The sequence below is a fragment of the Harmonia axyridis genome, chromosome 1 (assembly GCF_914767665.1).
Source record: "Harmonia axyridis chromosome 1, icHarAxyr1.1, whole genome shotgun sequence".
Lineage (NCBI taxonomy): Eukaryota > Metazoa > Arthropoda > Insecta > Coleoptera > Coccinellidae > Harmonia > Harmonia axyridis.
Window position 1 is genome coordinate 65,834,487 of NC_059501.1, and position 19,974 is coordinate 65,854,460.

The window sequence follows — 19,974 nt, forward strand, 5'->3', positions numbered from 1 at the left end:
ACCAGCAGCGGCGGCACCACCGGTCGATAAGGCCCCCCTTCGAAGGGAGAGAGCTCCGACGAGCATCCTGGAAGTCGCCCTCGGGTTGGGAAACGAAACGGGGCGAGCTGACAGATGCGACTTGGGGAGGGCGGATTTTTTTTTTCGGATTCAGGCGGACTTCGAGACTCCCTCGTATGGAGCGCCCTAATCTCGAAAATTGAACCGTGAACGTAGAGGAGAGACAACATCACCACCCCCTTCGACTCACGGCCTATCTATCGGGTTTCCGACGATTTTTCTTCGGCGATAAATTTATTATCGCTACGCGGAATTCGCCCTGACGGTTTTGACATTTTACCGTCGATAAATCAAAGGTGGGCTTTATTTTGGTTCGTTTCTCGTATTAGGGTCATCAGGGAAAATTATAAAACACCTCAAATTGTACACTATGGTTTATTATTTTCTCTTTCAACGCGAAATAGCTCGAGAAGCGAGGCAAAAAACATGAAATTATCAAAGGTTATACCACGAGTGCTTCAAATTTTATCGAATATTTCCCTCCTGTCAAAAATTCTATGTATATTGGATTTCAGCAGCATAATATAAATTCGAAAATTAGGAAAAATATCGGATTCCAAATTTACAAATTTGCATATTTATTCGAGAATGACTCTATTCCTTTTCGCTAACCTGACATCATGTAGGATTCAGTCAATAAACATTACTCTTATCAAATAAATATATTTCGTTCAAAATAATATACATTCATAACGGTATAGTAAAATTATGGATTGGAAAAAAGTTATTGTTGTTATTACACATGAATCACTCTGTATATATTTTTTTCGATATCCTCGAAAAATACTGAATATTTCCCTTGTAATGTTCTCTATACCTAAATGCCTTCATTTCGGATTTATAGCTACATTTTCATTATCTTCGCTAAAGTTAAAATACAGATGATATAGACTGCAACGATACGTTATCAATGATAATAATACCACGAGTGCTTCAAATTTTATCCATAATTTTTTTCCCACGAAACTTTTTTTTTGGCAAAAATATGAAAACAAACCGATTGATGAAATTTCAATGTTAACAAATTTATCAATAATTTTTACTTCACGAAAACTTGTTTATTTGGCAAAAGATGGAAACAATGCGAATGATAAAATCACGAGTCCTAACGAACTCGTGATTTTATCTTAATTCGGATTTTTCGAATGTTTTTGCCACAAATTAACAACTTGGAGTGATGAAAATAGGTATCTGATAAACTTTAAAGAAAGAGTTGTATTTGAGAAGATAATTTTTTTCAACAATTTATATGTTCAATATTATTTTGGTTGATGGCACTGAATCAATTCTCAATAAACCTCGAAGCACTTTTAGCTGTCAATAATAACAAATTCGAAGTAAAATTTTGAAGTTCAATGTATAAAAAGCATTATCGACGAGAAAGCCATATTATCAAAGGTAATACCACGAGTGCTTCAAATATTATCGATAATTTATTCTTTTCCAGGAAAACTTATTTATTTGGCAAAAATATGAAAACAAACCGATAGATAGAATCACGAGTCCGTTAGGACGAGTGATTTTATCTATATTCGGTTTGTTTGAATGTTTTTGCCACAAATAAACAAGTTTGAGTGAAGAAAATGAAAAATTATCTCTGATATAATTCGAAGAACGAGTTGCATTTGAGAAAATTACTTTTTCAACAATCTAAAAGTTCAATATTCTCTTGAGTGATGGCACTGAATAGGTTTGTGTTCATTTTTCAATAATGCACTTCAAGCTGTCAATAATGACGAATTCAAAGTAAAATTTTTACTCTTCAATGTAAACAAGGTATCATCGATGAGGAATTAGTATTATCACATTCCAATCCCGAATGATTGGCTGGAATAATGAATTGCTATTAGTTGAAACCGCCATAAAAGTCAAATTTTGACATGTGAAAAAAATAATCAGTGTAATGTTGACATGATTGGGTGAAATTGTTTCATATGATACGAAATGACAAAATTTGATTGGTTCTTGAAACTGTCGAAAAATGTTCAGTGTAATCCATAGAATATAAAATGATTGAATAAAAAAGAAATTGGAGAAAATATAAAGCATTTTGAGGAACTCGCAGTGTTTGAGGGTTTCCTAATATATAGCTTTTTTATTCGGTTGCCGAATATACAAACAAAAAGATAAGCATTATTTACTTCCTAATAAATTTCCTTCCCTAATAAAATTTGAATTGAAAGAACATTTTTTATTTTCCACAACATTCCGTGATAATATTAATATAATAAAAGAGGCAATAACACTGAGGAAACACTTGAATTTTCTAAAATTTCCTTCATTTGAACGAACTTCAAAGAGAAAATATCTCAAAAAAAAAAGGAAATTAAATGTCCAACATCAACAAGATGTTATTTCTATATTCCCCGAACGTTCCAACTGATTTATCCTTGAAATCAACGAACCAAAAACCAAGGGGACACACCCACGACTCCCATATATAAACCCCATGTTCAGCAATAAAATTCCCCAATAACAGATGCATCCTTCGAAATTTTATCCCTACACCAAATTTTCTACCTGCGATTTTCGGTCGTTCGTTCAAAACTTACCTGCTGTTGGAATCCGCCACTCGAAAAGTGCATACTTCAATACCTGGTGTACCAAATCTGCATCCCGACCTAAAACGATAAAAGCGATCCAAGGGCATTCACAATGGACAATATTGCTTTCTGATAGTATATACCTTATAAAAATAAAGGGCAAGTGTACTAAAACTGCACAGGAGAAAAGAGTATGAGATTTACACCTGCGACTGTGAAGGTGGCCCTTTGAAGATGGGCTTGATTTAGGGCGTTGGTCATGAAATGTAAGGAGAAAGCTCGTAAACTGAACGGGATTTGAAATAACATTAGTTTACCAAAAAAAGAAATTTTAAATTTATCTCAAAATTTTGTGGAAAAAGACCAAGAAATAAAAACGGAATAGTAAATATTACTATTCACAATAAAAACAATTATAACGCAAAATATATTCGAAATCGATTACTTAACTTTTTTCTTGTGACAAGAATTAATTAACTTCTAACCTTCAAGTTTTCAATTCTCCCATTGTCGATGAATAAACCAAAAATTTTTTCCAAATTTTTGAAAGAAAACCTGAATTAAAACGTTCGTTCTTTACTGAAAAATCGGTCTTCGAGATCTTTCTCCGCAATCCAGAAATACCCAATCTGACATTCACTATTAATTATTATTAAAACTCTGATAATCTGTGTTGAATGATCTACATTGTGTCCGTAAAGTATGGAACAAATTCATTTTCAGCTAAACAGCTCATTTTAAGAAATAATCCTGAAACACATCGATATTTGATTTTAATTTACCGTATTTTAAAATAATAATCTAATATACAGAGTGAATTACTTTCGAGTAATGACGTCACCGTAATTTTTTTTTAAATGGAACACCTCATTTTGTCTCAATTTTTCGATTACTCAAGCTGAGCTGATTCCAAAAATGTATCACATGTTGATTCCAATTGGTACAAGGTGGGCAAAAATACAATAGTTTTGTGTGTGCTATAAAGTAACGCGTAACATTCTTTATTAGTTGAATTAACAATATTTTCAAAAATACTTATTGTCCAGTGGCAATTGGTTTGAATGTAACACCCTGTACTTTGTTACTTTTTCAAATTAAAAAAAATGAGCTGTTCCCAAACATGTTTGGTACAAAACTATTGTATTTTTGTCCACCCTGTACCAGTTGGAATCAACATGTGATACATTTTTGGAATCAGCTCAGCAAGAGTAATCGGAAAATTGAGACAAAATGGGGGTGCTCCATTTAAAGAAAATGACGGTGACGTCATTACTCGAAAGTAATTCACCCTGAATATTAGATTATTATTTTAAAATACGGTAAATTAAAATCAAATATCGACGTGTTTTAGGATTATTTCTTAAAATGAGCTGTTTAGCTAAAAATGAATTTATTCCATACTTTACGGACACAGTGTATATATACATAAAAAAAGGATGGAACGATTCGAACTTAAAACTCTCGATAAATAAAAGATTATATGGCAGGTTTTATGAAGCTAAATGAATCATGCATATCGTTGTTTTCAGATTCAAATCCACAGGTGGTCCAGATTTTAGTGCAATAAATTCTAAACAACTCTTTTCATGAAAAAATTCCTATAAACACATATCCTTACAAGTTTCGTTTTCGAGAAACAGGGAGTTAAAGTTTGAAAAAAAAAATCAGTTTTTTACATATAACTCTAGTATTATTACATCCATTGTTTTAATTTTTAGGTATCGAAGTCTTGATAATTTAATGTTTCGAATTAGGTAAACGTCTTTTACAAAAATTATCCAGTGGTGTAGACATAGGGGTACGATGACCCATTTCTTTTCGAAAATCTACACCACTGTCTTTATTTTGAAAAAAATTGTTTCAGTTTTGAAATCAACAGAGCCCCATTAAAAAAGTGGTCTCTCAAATGTTCTCACAGAATGTACCATTTTCGAGATAATGAAGCTCTGTTGATTTAAAAAAAGAAACAATTTTTCCGAAAAAAAGCCATTGCTGTAGATTTTCAATGAGAAAAAGAAAAAGATCATCACATCCCTATATTAACGCCAATGGATAATTTTGGCAGACGACACTTACCTAATTTGGAGCATTAGGTACGTCAATAATCTGTTATTTTTTAACACCCTGTATCTCAAAAACGAAGCTAGTTAGGATATGTTCATATGATTTTTTTTTCATGAAAAGAGTTGTTCTATCTGACGCCAAAGTTATTGCACTAAAGTCTGGATCACCTGTATAGTGGATACAAGAATTGCTTGATTATTTATTCAACAAAATATTTTCATGGTCATAGCTGAATCTTTGAACATATGAAACAATAATTTCTGCATATAGATTCTCAATGTGGAAGATATTCGGCTGAGTAGTTAGAAGAAAAATTTCACAATTTCACATTGTAGAATATCTAGAATTTCAAATAACCTGTACGACGTCCAGAGCTCAAACGTAGGAGCTATTAGCATAAAATCTGGTATGTTATAGACATGCTGGTTACTAGAACGCATTGATCCTTCGGGAATTATCAAAAGTTCAAATAGAATAAATCATTTCCCAAAAATACAATTGAATGAATGTACTATTTTTAAATATTGAAATGAAGAATTTTTTGGTATTTGAAGAATTTCTATTATAACATATTTTTAAAGGAATAGGTTGATAAAATCAAGGCTGAATTGGTTGCATTATGTATATATTTCAATACATTTACTAGCAAGCGGCTATTAAAGAGAACTATCTTTTATTGAAGAATGCTCTTATCAACTAGTCTAACAAGAAAACTGTCTAAATCTACAATATGACGAATAGGTATAGTGAGTAGATCAACGGAATAATAACCTTCATGAATTCTTCTTAAATTTTATCAGTATTTAAAAATGGGCACTTATTCTGATGAATCAAATCTTTTCAATTCCTGAAAATTGTTGCAAGCCATAATTAAATGCTATAACCTTTTGAAATTGTATTGTATCATTCCTATTGCAAATCCCTATACCAAAGAATATTCAACTTCAGAAACACAGAACAATGTACATAAAATAATAAGTGGGGATAAACGTCAAAACTATGCCAACGAGAAATTAAAAATTTTTTGATTTCATTCTAACTTCGCTCACCAGTCTGTGCATTCACCCAGTTCCCACATTAATAGAACTGAATACTGATAATTATCAGTGAACATTAATACCTTCCATTAATATATTCGATTTTAAAATACCTATGGACGAATACCTGTAATATATTCATCAAATTGGGGGCGATGTGAAATTGTAACAATTTTTGCGAAACTTCAATCTGTATAGTATTCATATGAAACTAAATTGAGAGTTGAGAGAATGTTGAATAGAATAAATGAGACAACGTTGACGTAAATGAAAAACGTAAACAAACGCGACAATTTCAATACATTTATTAGATTAACAAATTGACATGTTTTGGATTTCAATAATTCATACTAATTTCTAAGTTATTGATTATCTAGATCTCTACCACCATTCATATGCATTATGAGTTATTGAAAATGAAATGAAATATTTGAAAAAAAAATTTTTTGGAAACTTAAATCATAACAATTGGAATTATGAAATTGTGTACATATGTATATTGGAACGATGATACTGAATACAATATTTTTACAGAAAAGTCCCTTTATTACTGTTAGTTTGTGAGTCATGAATATTTGACATTATTATTTAGATTTTGAAATCACTAATAGCTGATAGAAATCTAGACCCAAACACTCCATATAAATATTCAGCAAAATGATCAACTCGACTCCTAATTTCGCGTAAGAGCGATATAGCTGCAAGCAAATCGTCAAATTCGTCTTCTAAAAATTCAAAAAGGTTCGTTGTTCACATAAATCACATTTCAAGAAACAATGAAATATTATCGCCATAAACTAACCTACCCATCACATGTGAAACACAAAATGATCAACTCAATATTTGATTTCGTGGTAGTGGTAAAGATGCAAGCAAACTGTCAAATTCACCTTCTAAGAATTCAAAAAGGTCCATTGTTCCCACAAATTGTATTACAAGAAACAATGAGATATTCCCGCCTTGTCAAGATATATTCGATTGGGTTATCTACGGGATAAAACTGTATCAGCCACTCGATCTAGGTGCTAATTATCTGGGAGTTTACCGGCCAGTTTAACCTGACGGTGACGTTTGAAACGCAATTGGATTAAGTTATGAGTATCTTATTCAAGATTTTAACGCCTTCAGAGTAATAAACATGGATAGAGGGAGCATGTCATTTCAGTAAGCAATTTTTGTCCCCAACATTAACTATCAAATTTGACATGAAGCGCGCGGAAACGAAAACATATCAGTGATACGATATTTCACTCAATTCGAGAGTTTCCCCACAAAGATCGCACTTCTTATGTCCCATAGTGAATCAACGTTTCATATTGACTCAAAATATATTGAAATAAATACCTGAATATATCAGAAATTCAGAAAACAAACTTCAAGCGCGCCAAACGACGTGAAACAACCGATGAAACTAGGAGAGCAAAAGTTGCCAAACCTTGGATGTCAGCAGATAGATACAGAAAATAATAAATATTCTGCATATTATAAATACGACAATTAGGAAAAATATCGGATTCCAAATATTGAAATTTGCATATTCAATCGGGAATCACTCAAATAAATATATTTCATTCAATATAAAATACATTAATAACGATGTAGTAAAATTGTGGGCTTGAAAATATATCACAATCCGGCAACGTAATCTAACCATGTTGGGGACATGTAAAAATTGCGTATACTCCCTCTATCTACGTTTATTACTCTACGAGCGCGCCAAAACGGAAAAACATCGGGTCGAAATCAAAAACGGCGAACTCCCCCTGTTGGAGCGGGACCAGCGGCGGCGGCACCACCGGTCGATAAAGCCCCCCTTCCGAAGGGAGAGAGCTCCGACGAGCATCCTGGAAGTCGCCCTCGGGTTGGGAAACGAAACGGGGCGAGCTGACAGATGCGACTTGGGGAGGGCGGATTTTTTTTTTTCGGATTCAGGCGGACTTCGAGACTCCCTCGTATGGAGCGCCCTAATCTCGAAAATTGAACCGTGAACGTAGAGGAGAGACAACATCACCACCCCCTTCGACTCACGGCCTATCTATCGGGTTTCCGACGATTTTTCTTCGGCGATAAATTTATTATCGCTACGCGGAATTCGCCCTGACGGTTTTGACACTTTACCGTCGATAAATCAAAGGTGGGCTTTGTTTTGGTTCGTTTCTCGTATTAGGGTCATCAGGGAAAATTATAAAACACCTCAAATTGTACACTATGGTTTATTATTTTCACTTTCAACGCGAAATATCTCGACGAGCGATGCAAAAAACATGAAATTATCAAAGGTTATACCACGAGTGCTTCAAATTTTATCGATAATTTTTTATTTTCTCCACTCAAACTTGTTTATTTGGCAAACACATGAAAACAAACCGATTGATAAAATCACGAGTCCGCTTGTTTGAATATTATTGCCTCAAATAAACAAGTTTTCGTGAAGAAAATAAAAAATTATTTGATACAATTTGAAGAACGAGTTGTATTTGAGAGGATTATTGTTTTCAACAATTTGAATGTTCAATATTTTAATGGGTGATGGCACTGTGTTCATTTCTCAATAATGCACTTTAAGCTGTCAATAATTACGAATTCAAAGTAAAATTTTGACGTTTCAATGTAAACAAGGTAGTATCGATAAGGAGGTAGTATTATCAGTATAATCCCGAATGAGTGGTTGGAATAATACATTGTTATTAGTTGAAATCACCAAAATGTCGCATTCTGACATGTGAAAAAATAATCAAAGGTAATACCACAAGTGCTTCAAATTTTTTTTATTTTCCACGAGAACTTATTTATTTGGCAAAAATAATACAACAAACCTGTTGATGAAATCACGAGTCGATTAGGACGAGTGATTTAGTCTAAATTCAGTTCGTTTGAATCGTTTGCGTCGAATAAACAAGTTTGATTGATGAAAATAAAAAATTATCTGATAAAATTTGAAGAACGAGTTGTATTTGAGAGGATTATCGAATAAAATTTCGGAATATTATTTTATTTCAACAATTTTAATGTTCAATATTCTTTTGGGTGATGACACTAAATCTATTTGTGTTCATTTCTCAATAAAGCTCGAAGCACCTTAAGTAAGATGTTTAAAAACCTGGTGTATGCACTGTGTAGATTTTGTTTTGCCAATCTTGAGAATATTAGTTGAGTTTCGTTAAGTCAACTATAATAAGTAGCGCTATTAACAAATTATGACGGATTCTTGTTATTTCAAGTATTTGAATTAATTCTAGTAAAAATTTTGGAACTACAAGTTGCCGGACGCTATGATCGTAGCAATTTCATGATACCTATGTCTTGCTAATTTACTAAAAAATAAAAGTTTTAAAATTTGTTTCCATGTATTTTTGTTTCAAAAATTCATTGAACGTATTCTCTAGCTAGTGGATCAATGCGATACAGCAACACATTTTTGTACCAAATGTCAAGTCAATAACTCTAAACGTAAACTGTGAAAATATTTCCTCGAACGATTTCAAATTCCACCATTGACGCTCTTTTACGGTAAAACGCTGAAATTTTTGAATTTTTTTTCGACACAGTATCATTATAGGCGCCATTTGTGCTTCATTCTCAAATTACGACCTAACATGTTTTTTCCTATTTTATCGTATTTTATATTGAATTTTCAGATTGCATGGAATAAATGAACCCAAGTTTATTCAACGTTTCATATTTTAAAACTTACCCTTTTAGACATATTTCATTTTTTCATAAATTGAAGGATCTTTGGAAAAACTTCATAATCTATTAATTTATTCAAATGAGATTTTTAAAGTGAATCCTAATAGAATGAAGGTTACTACTGACTTTATGATAAACATTGGGAGTTCTCAATGATTACCAAAGGGTCACTACTTACCTTCATTCTTCAAGGATTCAATCAGAATCAATCAAAATCTCATTCAAATGAATTCATTCACTTCGGAGTCATTTGGTTTTTCCAAAAATCCTTCCAACTTATGAAAAATCGAAACATATATTTCAAAAACTGTAGGTGCACTCAATATAAAGTAGCAACTACAAAAATGTTATAAGATAAACGAAATAATATGTTCTGTGATATGTATGTATATGCGTAAGTAAATATTTTTTTCGGCAACCGTCCGGGAAGTGCTCACTTCCCGGACGCTTTTTCTCTGAGAAAGTTGCATTTCCCGGCCTAGTCCGGAAAGTACGTACTTCCCGGACTAGGCCGGAAAAGAATCATAGAATTCATAGCAACCGAGGTAACGGCTGACAGTTCATATGAAATTAGTTGTCAAAAATTTGCATGTTTTTTTATCGCAATCGCAATAAAATATGGAAAGCAGCAGCGATAGTGTTATTTTACATGGTTGCCGAAAAAATATTGTACGCAACACGCCCGAAAATGGTTTTTTTGGACTCACAGACTTCCAGGACTCGCTTACGCTCGTCCTGGAATTTTGTCTATTCGTCCAAAAAAACCCTATTTTCCGGACTTGTTACGTAAATTACTATAATTTGAGGTCTTAAAATCGAGATATTCTTATTCAATTTTGGCGAAAAATTTGAAGGAATACATTAAAGTGGGTAAAATGGAGCTTTTTGACTAATCCTTTCTAATTTAAAAAACCAGCTTCGGGCTAGATCAACATCTGGATGGGCGACCACCCTTATTACACACCCGGCGCGGCGAGTCAAAATTTTCAAGGTGGCATTCAAGCGTGAAGGGGCACGCAAATGCCTAAAAACCCCTGTTTTTGCCCCCTTCCCACGTTATCGGAACCGTAGACGCGGCAACGCTGTCGCGGCAACGCTGTCGCGGATCCCCCACGTAGAGATCTCTCCTCTCGCCGATAACGACGTTTCCGGCGCGGAGGTTCCGAGGGTGCAGCCTTCGTCTCTGGATGGGGTTGGAGAGGTCGAGCAGCGTGAGAGGGTGCCTGAGATCGAGGCATCTTTCGCGCGCGCCACGTTGCCGTGGTGAATTTCGGGCATGATCCGGTCGATGCCTGAAAATGACTTCCTCCGATGGAACGCATCTACAGGTCGTCCGAGAAGAAACGCGGCGAACAGCGGGATTGACCTAGATAATGTAGTCGACAAATTTTTCAACTATAAAAAGGTGGTGCCCTCGTATCGGTTTTACACCAGGGAGAAGCGTTAGCGGTGAAGCGGACGTGGAAATGGAATTGAAGTGAAGGGAAATTGGTGTGGCCAAGAATGATACCCTCATAAATAGGGACCTGATTATATGCAGCATAAAAACTTTGAATTATGCAAGAAAAATGTTTGAAAATTGTCAAAATATGCATTTTAAAAAAACCGTGAAAACCTTTATTTTTAATCGATAGTAATGTATGATAGAATATAATAATGGATACATCTCCAAAATATGTAGACAGAGGAAAAAAGATGATAAATATAGATAAAGAAGAAAAACATCAAATGTACACAAATGTTCGATTATAACAATTTTTTAATAATACGGTAGGTATTTCGAAATTATTATACATTAGGTCGCATATAATATCGATAAATCAGGTAATTAACAAATATTCATCTTCTTGGTACTAGTTTAATGGAAATGATTACTCAAAATTTTGAGGATATTGAATGCCCCAAGTGACTTTGGTTAGGAAGTATAGTAATATTAATATTTGCACAATTTTACGTGTCAAATCATTACATGACAATTTTCAGAACTGAATTGAATTAAGTTCTTCAGGAACGCCTAATGATCAACCTTCAATGAACTTACAATAGATATTGTTTATGCTCACGAGCAGTTTATTAATTATGGAGGCTCGATCATATTATCCCTAACTTTCGACGCTAGTAGAATTTTCACTAGATCGATTAATTCTGGAGGCAATGCTTCATTTAGCTTACATGGACGTCAACACCAAACCTACACTTGACATTTTGAGGATGTTGAATGCTCCAATCGAGTTCGGTTAGGAACTATTGCTATAGTAATATTAGTTAACACAATTTTAAGAGCAAAATACCTGACATAACAATTATACAATCTGAATTGCATTGGGTTCTTCAGAAACGCCAAATGATATACCTTAGGTGAATAATCGTGTACCTAAAACAGGAATTTTTATTCCTCACGAGAAGTTAATTACTTATGGTGGCTCGATCATATTATCCCGAACTTTCGACGCTAGTAGAATTTTCACTAGGTGGATTATATCAGGAGGCAATGCTTTATTTCGCTTCCATGGACGTCAACCTAAACTTAAAATTTTGAAGATATTGAATACTCCAGTTTGGAAGGGGAGGAAAGTAATATTAATTCACACAATGTTACGTGCAAAATTCATCACATGTCAATTATAAGAACTGAATTGCATTGGATTCTTCAAAACGCCTAATGATCATCCTTTAGTGAATAACTCTTTACTTACAATAGATATTGTTAATGCTCATGAGCAGTATATTAATTATGGAGGCTCGATGCTAATATCCCTAACTTTCAACGCTAGTAGAATTTTCCCTAGGTCTATTAATTCTGGAGGCAATGCTTTATTTCGCTTCCATGGACGTCAACCTAAACTTAAAATTTTGAAGATATTGAATACTCCAGTTTGGTAGGGAAGTTAGTAATATTAATTCACACAATTTTACAAAATTCATCACATGTCAATTATAAGAACTGAATTGCATTGGATTCTTCAAAACGCCTAATGATCATCCTTTAGTGAATAACTCTTTACTTACAATAGATATTGTTAATGCTCATGAGCAGTATATTAATTATGGAGGCTCGATGCTAATATCCCTAACTTTCAACGCTAGTAGAATTTTCCCTAGGTCTATTAATTCTGGAGGCAATGCTTTATTTAGCTTAAATGGACGTCAACACTAAACCTACACTTGACATGTTGAGGATGTTGAATGCTCCAATCGAGTTTGCTTAGGAACTATTGCTATAGTAATATTAGTTAACACAATTTTAAGAGCAAAATACCTCACATAACAATTATCAAATCTGAATTGCATTGGGTTCTTCAGAAACGCTTAATGATACACCTTAAGTGAATAATCGTGTACCTAAAACAAAAATTTTCATTCCTCACGAGAAGTTAATTACTTATGGAGGCTCGATCATATTTTAATCCGAACTTTCGACGCTAGTAGAATTTTCACTAGGTCGATTATATCAGGAGGCAATGCTTTATTTCGCTTCCATGGACGTCAACCTAAACTTAAAATTTTGAAGATATTGAATACTCCAGTTTGGAAGGGGAGGAAAGTAATATTAATTCACACAATGTTACGTGCAAAATTCATCACATGTCAATTATAAGAACTGAATTGCATTGGATTTTTCGAAAACGCCTAATGATCATCCTTTACTGAATAACTCTTTACTTACAATAGATATTGTTAATGCTCATGAGCAGTTTATTGATTATGGAGGCTCGATCTCGATCATAATGTCCCTAGCGTTCGACGCTAGTAGAATTTTCCCCCAAGTCGATTATTTCAGGAGGCAATGCTTTATATCGCTTCAATAGGCGTGAAAAAATAAACCTATTACCGTACACTTACAATGTTGAGAATATTGAATGTTCCAATTGAGTTTGGCATGAGCCTAATGATCAATCTTTAATAAATAACCCTGTACCTATAATAGACCTTTTTAATGCTAATAATGCAGTTATTAATAATGGTGGTTCGATCCCATTATCCCAAACTTTCGACGCTAGCATAATAATTGTCACTAGGTCGGTCATTTCCGAGGAAGTAACGCTTTCTTTCGCTTCCATGGACCACGCGCGACCCTGATCTATCACTAATTGATGCGAAGCGAGAACGGCGAAATGTCGGCCAACCCGCGGTGAGAGAACGTACACATATTTACGCACTGCCGAAAAGCGATCGGGGGAGATGATAAGTTAGCGAAGGACGGAAGGGGGCCCGCGAAACGGACACACGCAACACGCACGCATACAATTCGGAGAGTCGCGGGGATAACACGGTTAAAGCGGATCCGGCCGGAATTTGACCCAAATCGAAGCCGAAAATCGGCCGACCGAGATCCGATCCGCCTGTTCGAGCGCAGAGCGGTCGCAGCCCAACAGGCACCGAAACTAAGAGGCCAAGTGAGAAGTCCCCGGTCTACTTTTTGGCAAAATTTGATTTTATCATTCAACATAGTTGCCTTCGAGGGCGATACAGCGATTATAGCGATCTTCCAACTTTTCGATACCATTTTTGTAGTACGATTTGTCTTTCGCTTCGAAATAGGCCTCACTTACGGCGATTACTTCTTCATTGGCGCTAAATTTCTTTCCAGCGAGCATTCTTTTGATGTCTGAGAACAGGAAAATGTGGCTGGGGACCAGATCTGGCGAATACGGTGGATGCAGAAGCGATTCGAAGCCCAATTCATGCAATTTTGCCATTCAGCCCTATTCTGCAACTTCGAATCGAATAGAAATGGTATGAATAGAAAAGAAATTCACCGAAATAGTTTCGAATTGGTATTCTGTAACTTGAGTAGAATTACTATAGATATTACATTTGACGATAAGAGAAGAATTGAATACAGAATTACAAATTTGGACGCGATGAAAGTGAATCATTCCGACTTCTCAGATTACGATTCGATTCGTTCGTTTTTATTTGAGTTATAGAATTGGATGCATTGTTTTCATTGATTTGTGACACGGCGCATTGTCTTGATGAAAGAGCACCTTTTTTTCTTCAAATGGGGCAGCTTTTTAACGATTTCATCCTTAAAACGATCCAATAACGCTATATAATAATCAGTGTTGATGGTCTGTCCCTTTTGAAGGTATTCAATGAATATTATACCTTGCGCATCCCAAAATTCTGATGCCATAACCTTGTCAGCTGACTGTTGTTTTTCATCGCTTTGGATTCGGTTCATCGTGTGCAGACCATTCAGCTGAGTGTCGATTGGACCCAGGAGTGAAATGGATGGAGCCATGTTTCATCCATTGTCACATATCGACGCAAAAATTCAGATTTATTGCACTTATTCTCATGTACAAATATTCGTGAATGATATGATGTACACGTTCAGATGATATCTTCGCAATGTCTGTCTGCTACCTCGATCAATTTCACTTCACGGTCATTCAAAATAATTTCGTGAACTTTTTTAATTTTTTCGTTGGTGACAGCTTCTTTTGGGCGTCCACTGCGTTCGCCGTCTTCGGTGCTCATTTGTTCACGTTTTAAACTTAGTATACCAACCAATGATGGTTGATTTTCCTGGCGCAGACCCCGGAAACCCTTCATCAAGCCAAGATTTTTCTTCAACTGTATTTTTTTCCTTCGAAAAGCAATATTTTATCAGCGCATCCCATCTTTTTTTAAATGACAAAAGATGGCTACACTCACAACGCAATATCTTACAAACTAATGGTCGGACTGCTGTCAAATTTTTATACGTATCGTTTGAAGGTTAGTACTTATTAAAAATCATATGGATTTAATACTAGCACCGCCATCTGTGCATCAGACCGGGGACTTTTCAATTGGCCTAATATATGACGACGAGAATAAATAAAATGTTTTCCCCTGAAAATACTTATTTTTAAGAGTTCCGTGGTGAAATCTTTTATCTCAGGATTCAAACCAGTACGAAAATATTCGTTTTCTGTTCTCTGGTCTCCTGAGAATAAAAAAAAATGAACTGAAATAACAATATTCAACAGCCCGAAAACGATCATTATTTCTCTCATTTTCGCCTTCGCATTGCGTATTTAGTAATGTTTCTCAATATCCATCAAGCAAATATAAACAAAGTAACGAGTGCGTTTCTACATTTGTCATTACCCGAGAACAATTGGGAACATCACCCCACTCGAAATCATGGAAATTCGACCTTCTGTCTCTATTGACCGTCATCAAAATCTAGGAGCAGTGTGTGACACTGTGCTCATAATTTTCAATTACGAATATTATGAGGTCATTGAAAAAATTCGTGAGGTAAACTTCATTAATCGCTCTGGCACACACTTCGCTCCATAAATCCATTGAATAAATTGACCGAACATCGAAGACGGCGGAGAAATTTCATTGAAATTTTCATCTGAATCACCGTTGAGAGTACTTGGCGGACTTTCGAGTGGCGTTTTTTAGTCCACCGCAAATACTGTATTGGATGTCGATGAAAGCATTATGGTTATGTGTGCAGACCGGATTATTTGCAATATAAGAAGCTTGAAATACGTATGCAAATATGGAAAAAGAATGCTTGATATATGTATAAAATTTGCGAAAAATTAATTTGAAAAAAGCAGTGAAGTCGTGATATTTTGCGTTGAAATGGGAAATGATAATCATATTGTAAAATTTGCAGTGTTTTCCTAACTGAAATATTAGTCCAATTGAAAAGTACCCGGTCTGATGCATAGATGGCGGTGCTAGTATTAAATCCAAATGGTTTTTATTTAGTAGGTACCAACCTTCAAACAATACGTGTCAAAATTTGTCAGCAGTCCGACCATTTAGTTTATTGGTTTGTGGAGATGGAAAGATGGAAAAAAATTTCGTGTGCTGCTAAAATATTGCTTTTTAAAGGGAAAAAATGCAGTTGAAGCAAAATCTTGGCTTGATGAAGAGTTTCCGGGGTCTGCACCAGGAAAATCAACCATCATTGATTGGTATGCTATGTTTAAACGTGATGAAATGAGCACTGAAGACGGCGAACGCAGTGAACGCCGAAAAGAGGCTGTCACCGACGAAAAAATCGAAAAAGTTCACAAAATAATTTTGAATGACCCTAAAGTGAAGTTGATTGACATAGCAGACATTGTGAACAGGGCTCCATCATTTCACTCCGGAGTCCAATTTACAGTCAGCTGAGTGCACACAATAAACCGAATCCAAAGCGAGGAAAAACATAATATTCAGCTGGCAAGGTTGTGGTATCAGTATTGTGAGATGCGCAAGGTATAATTTTCATTGATTACATCCAAAAGTGCCAGACCATCAACAGCGATTATTATATAGCGTTATTGGATCGTTCAAAGGATGAAATCTTTGAAAAAACAGCCCCATTTGAAGAAAAAAAGGTGCTGTTTCATCAAGACAATGCGCCGTGTCTTAAATCAATGAAAACAATGGCAAAATTGCATGAATTCGGCATTCACCGTATTCGCCAGATCTGTCCCCAGCGACTTTTACTGTTCTCAGACCTCAGAAAAATACTCGCTGGAATGAAATTTAGCGCCAATGAAGAAGTAATCGCCGAAACTAAGGCCTATTTTGAAGCGAAAGACAAATCGTACTACAAAAATGGTATCGAAAAGATCGCTATAATCACTGTATCGCCCTCGAAGGCAACTATGTTGAATAATAAAATCGAATTTTGCCAAAAAAATGTGTTTTACTATTGAAGACCGGGGACTTTTCAATTGGCCTATTACGAGGCCTATTATTCTAAAATAAGTTGCAGAATGGGCACCTAATTTCGACAATATTCCACAAAACTCGACTGAAACAGAGAAATAACCGACTACTTCTCGTTACAGAAGGCAATTCCAACACGAATGCGAAATTCGAAAACAGGCGACAAAGGAGCGAGTTTTCGAACGCATGAGTGCAACGAGTATGACACGATATTTTGTCTATTTTTGTCAATTTTTGAGAGATTTTGTCGAAATCCAATGGAAACTTCAGGTTATACATCCTAATGTCTTTTGTATTGTATCTTGGCAGTTGGTGTGACTGTTACAAATATTGACAGATTACGGAATTTGAATTTGATCTAACGTTTCGAATTTTGAAATAATTTATAATTACGCATTAAATTCGTGAATTATGACTGACGAAATCGATTTAACACCACCAGAATCAAAAGAAATTGCGAAAAATGTTTCAAATTATTTCACTATATCATAATTATATATTATATTGACAATTGACGTGTGTTATAATTTGATAGGATCGGAATTCAGTGTAGACAACCACAAAACGAAAGATATAACTGAGAACAATGCTGTAATGTAATGAGTTCATTGCAGCACTGTTTTTAGTATTGAAATAAACTCATTATTATGATACAGAAATAGAGAAAATTATAATTCGACATTACATAGAAATAATCTTGTTCTACCATATAACTTCGAATTACGTCACCCGCTGACCGTGAATCCCACAATACCCGACCAACACCCTGTATATAACTTCACGAATCCACCAGGTACCGAATATATTCGAACATCCGAAAACCCCCCTTTTGAAGCCCGTATAATCGTCCGAATCGTAACGTCCGAGAAATGTTCTACCGAGGTCATATCATGCCTTGTAGACGGCCTCCGGCCGTTCCGTAGGAAATCCTGGTAGCTCGAGAGATGCCTTCGTGAAAGCCACTTTTCTACGAGGTTGAGGCCCTCCCTACACGGCCTTCGGTCAATGACGGCTGTTTAGGAACCGTAAAAAAAGAGACGGTGATGATTCCACGGAGCGGCTTCTTCGACGAGGCGAATAATGCACAAAGTTCATCCGTCGGTTCGGCCGCTTCGACCGCCTATTCCGGGCCGATGACCCGGAGGATCGCGAGGAGTCCTTGGAGACCACCTGGGTCCGATGGCCCCGAAGAGAGAACAAAGTGCCCGCTGATGCCGTCGTGCCGAGGCCGTACGAGGGGACCTGGAGAAGGAGGACCGTGTTGCCGTTGCGACACCACCGCCGTTTTGGGCGTGAAGAAATGCAACGGACTCCAAGATCTATTCACTATTCAGACCAAAGAATGAAGTCTCATTTTGACCTGGAAAATACGCCCCTGAAATCTCGATAGTGAATCTTGAATCACCCTTCATATCACTATGATCATACCGTATACAAAATTTTTACCGAAAACTCTTGGCATTTATAATTCCAGATATATGAATTGTTGAAATTTCGGAATTGATTACCTCGGGTTAGAATTCATTGAAAATTTTGTACAGTGACTATTTCCCTCGTCTTGATTTCCACCAATCACAAACGCCTAATTTTGAATAAGAAAAGGTTTCTATATGGAAAAACTGTATGACAGCACCTGTCAGCAGTTTTTTCGAGATAACCATAGAGTGATAAACATAGATAGAGGGAGTATACGCAACTTTTACATGTCCCCAACATGGTTAGATGACGTTGTCGGATTGTGATATATTTTCAAATCCACAATTTTACTAAATCGCTATGAATTTATATTATATTGAATGAAATATATTTATTTCAGTGATTTCTGATTAAATATGTAAATTTGAATATTTGGAATCCGATATTTCTTCTTATTGCCGTTTTTTCAATAAGCAGAATATTTATTATTTTCTTTATATACCTGCTGAAATCCAAGGTTGGCAACTATTGCTCTCCTAGTGTCATCCGCGCGTTTAGCGCGCTTGATGTTTGTTTTCTGAATTTCTGATATATTTAGGTATTCATCTCAATCTATTTTGAGTTGATATAAAACGTTAATTCACTATGGGATATAAGAAGTGCGTTCTTTGTGGAGAAACTAGCGAATTGAGTGAAATATCGTATCACTGAGATGTTGTCATTTCCGCGCGCTTCATGTCAAAGTTGATACTTCATGTTGAGGACAAAATTTGCTTACTGTAAATGACATAATATGCTCCCTCTATGTTTATTACTCTGAAATTCAGAGTAATAAAGGGAACAAACGACATTTTCAGTGAGCGAATATTGTCCACAAATATTTTAAGAAATTTGACAGATGGAGCAGAATGAAAACATTTTCAGGGATTATTTTTGGATGCGATATTTTACTCAATTCAGGGGTTTCTTCCGTATTATCTCGAAATATATTGACTAAATAGCTAGAAATATCTAGAAACGCTACAAACTCACGATGACAGATCGCGGGGAACAGTGTAGCATTGATGCCAAAGATCAAATTTAGGAAGGTAAGCACAGGACATTGCGTATACGCCTCTACTTATGTTTATCACTCTGAGACCTGAGGCGACATATTTGGATTCTTTGTTTGATATTTAGTAAGTTGGTAACCATTAGAATGTTTCTAACCGCTTTAAACTGATAGTGGCAACTATTCCATATGATAAATTTTGGAGATTGACAATAGTAGGTAAAATGTCCGAGATAAATAAATTAAAAATATCTCAAAAGCCACTATGTTACAATCATTCATGACGACCTTGTAAATTGATAGACAAACTCCATATTACAATAGGCATTTTTCGTATCTATTTTTGAGCCTTAGAGGTGCATGTTCAAAATGCACATGTCTATTTCTGACAGTGCTGTTGAACATGGAATCCGAGGGGGTAACCACTTCCGAA

General features: G+C 35.4%; 1 protein-coding gene across 8 annotated transcripts in view; it reads right to left on the bottom strand.

Annotated features, from left to right (window-relative positions):
• LOC123670925 (protein roadkill) overlaps nt 1-19,974 on the bottom strand; it is a 114,210-nt gene that overhangs the window by 66,226 nt on the left and 28,010 nt on the right. For 3 of the 8 annotated variants that reach the window (XM_045604510.1, XM_045604512.1, XM_045604511.1), the window contains one exon: nt 2,613-2,681. The exons of the other annotated variants lie outside the window; for them this stretch is intronic. In XM_045604510.1, the coding sequence (XP_045460466.1) occupies nt 2,613-2,681 (69 nt within the window). The remainder of the gene's footprint in view (nt 1-2,612; nt 2,682-19,974) is intronic. 8 annotated transcript variants of the gene reach the window in all.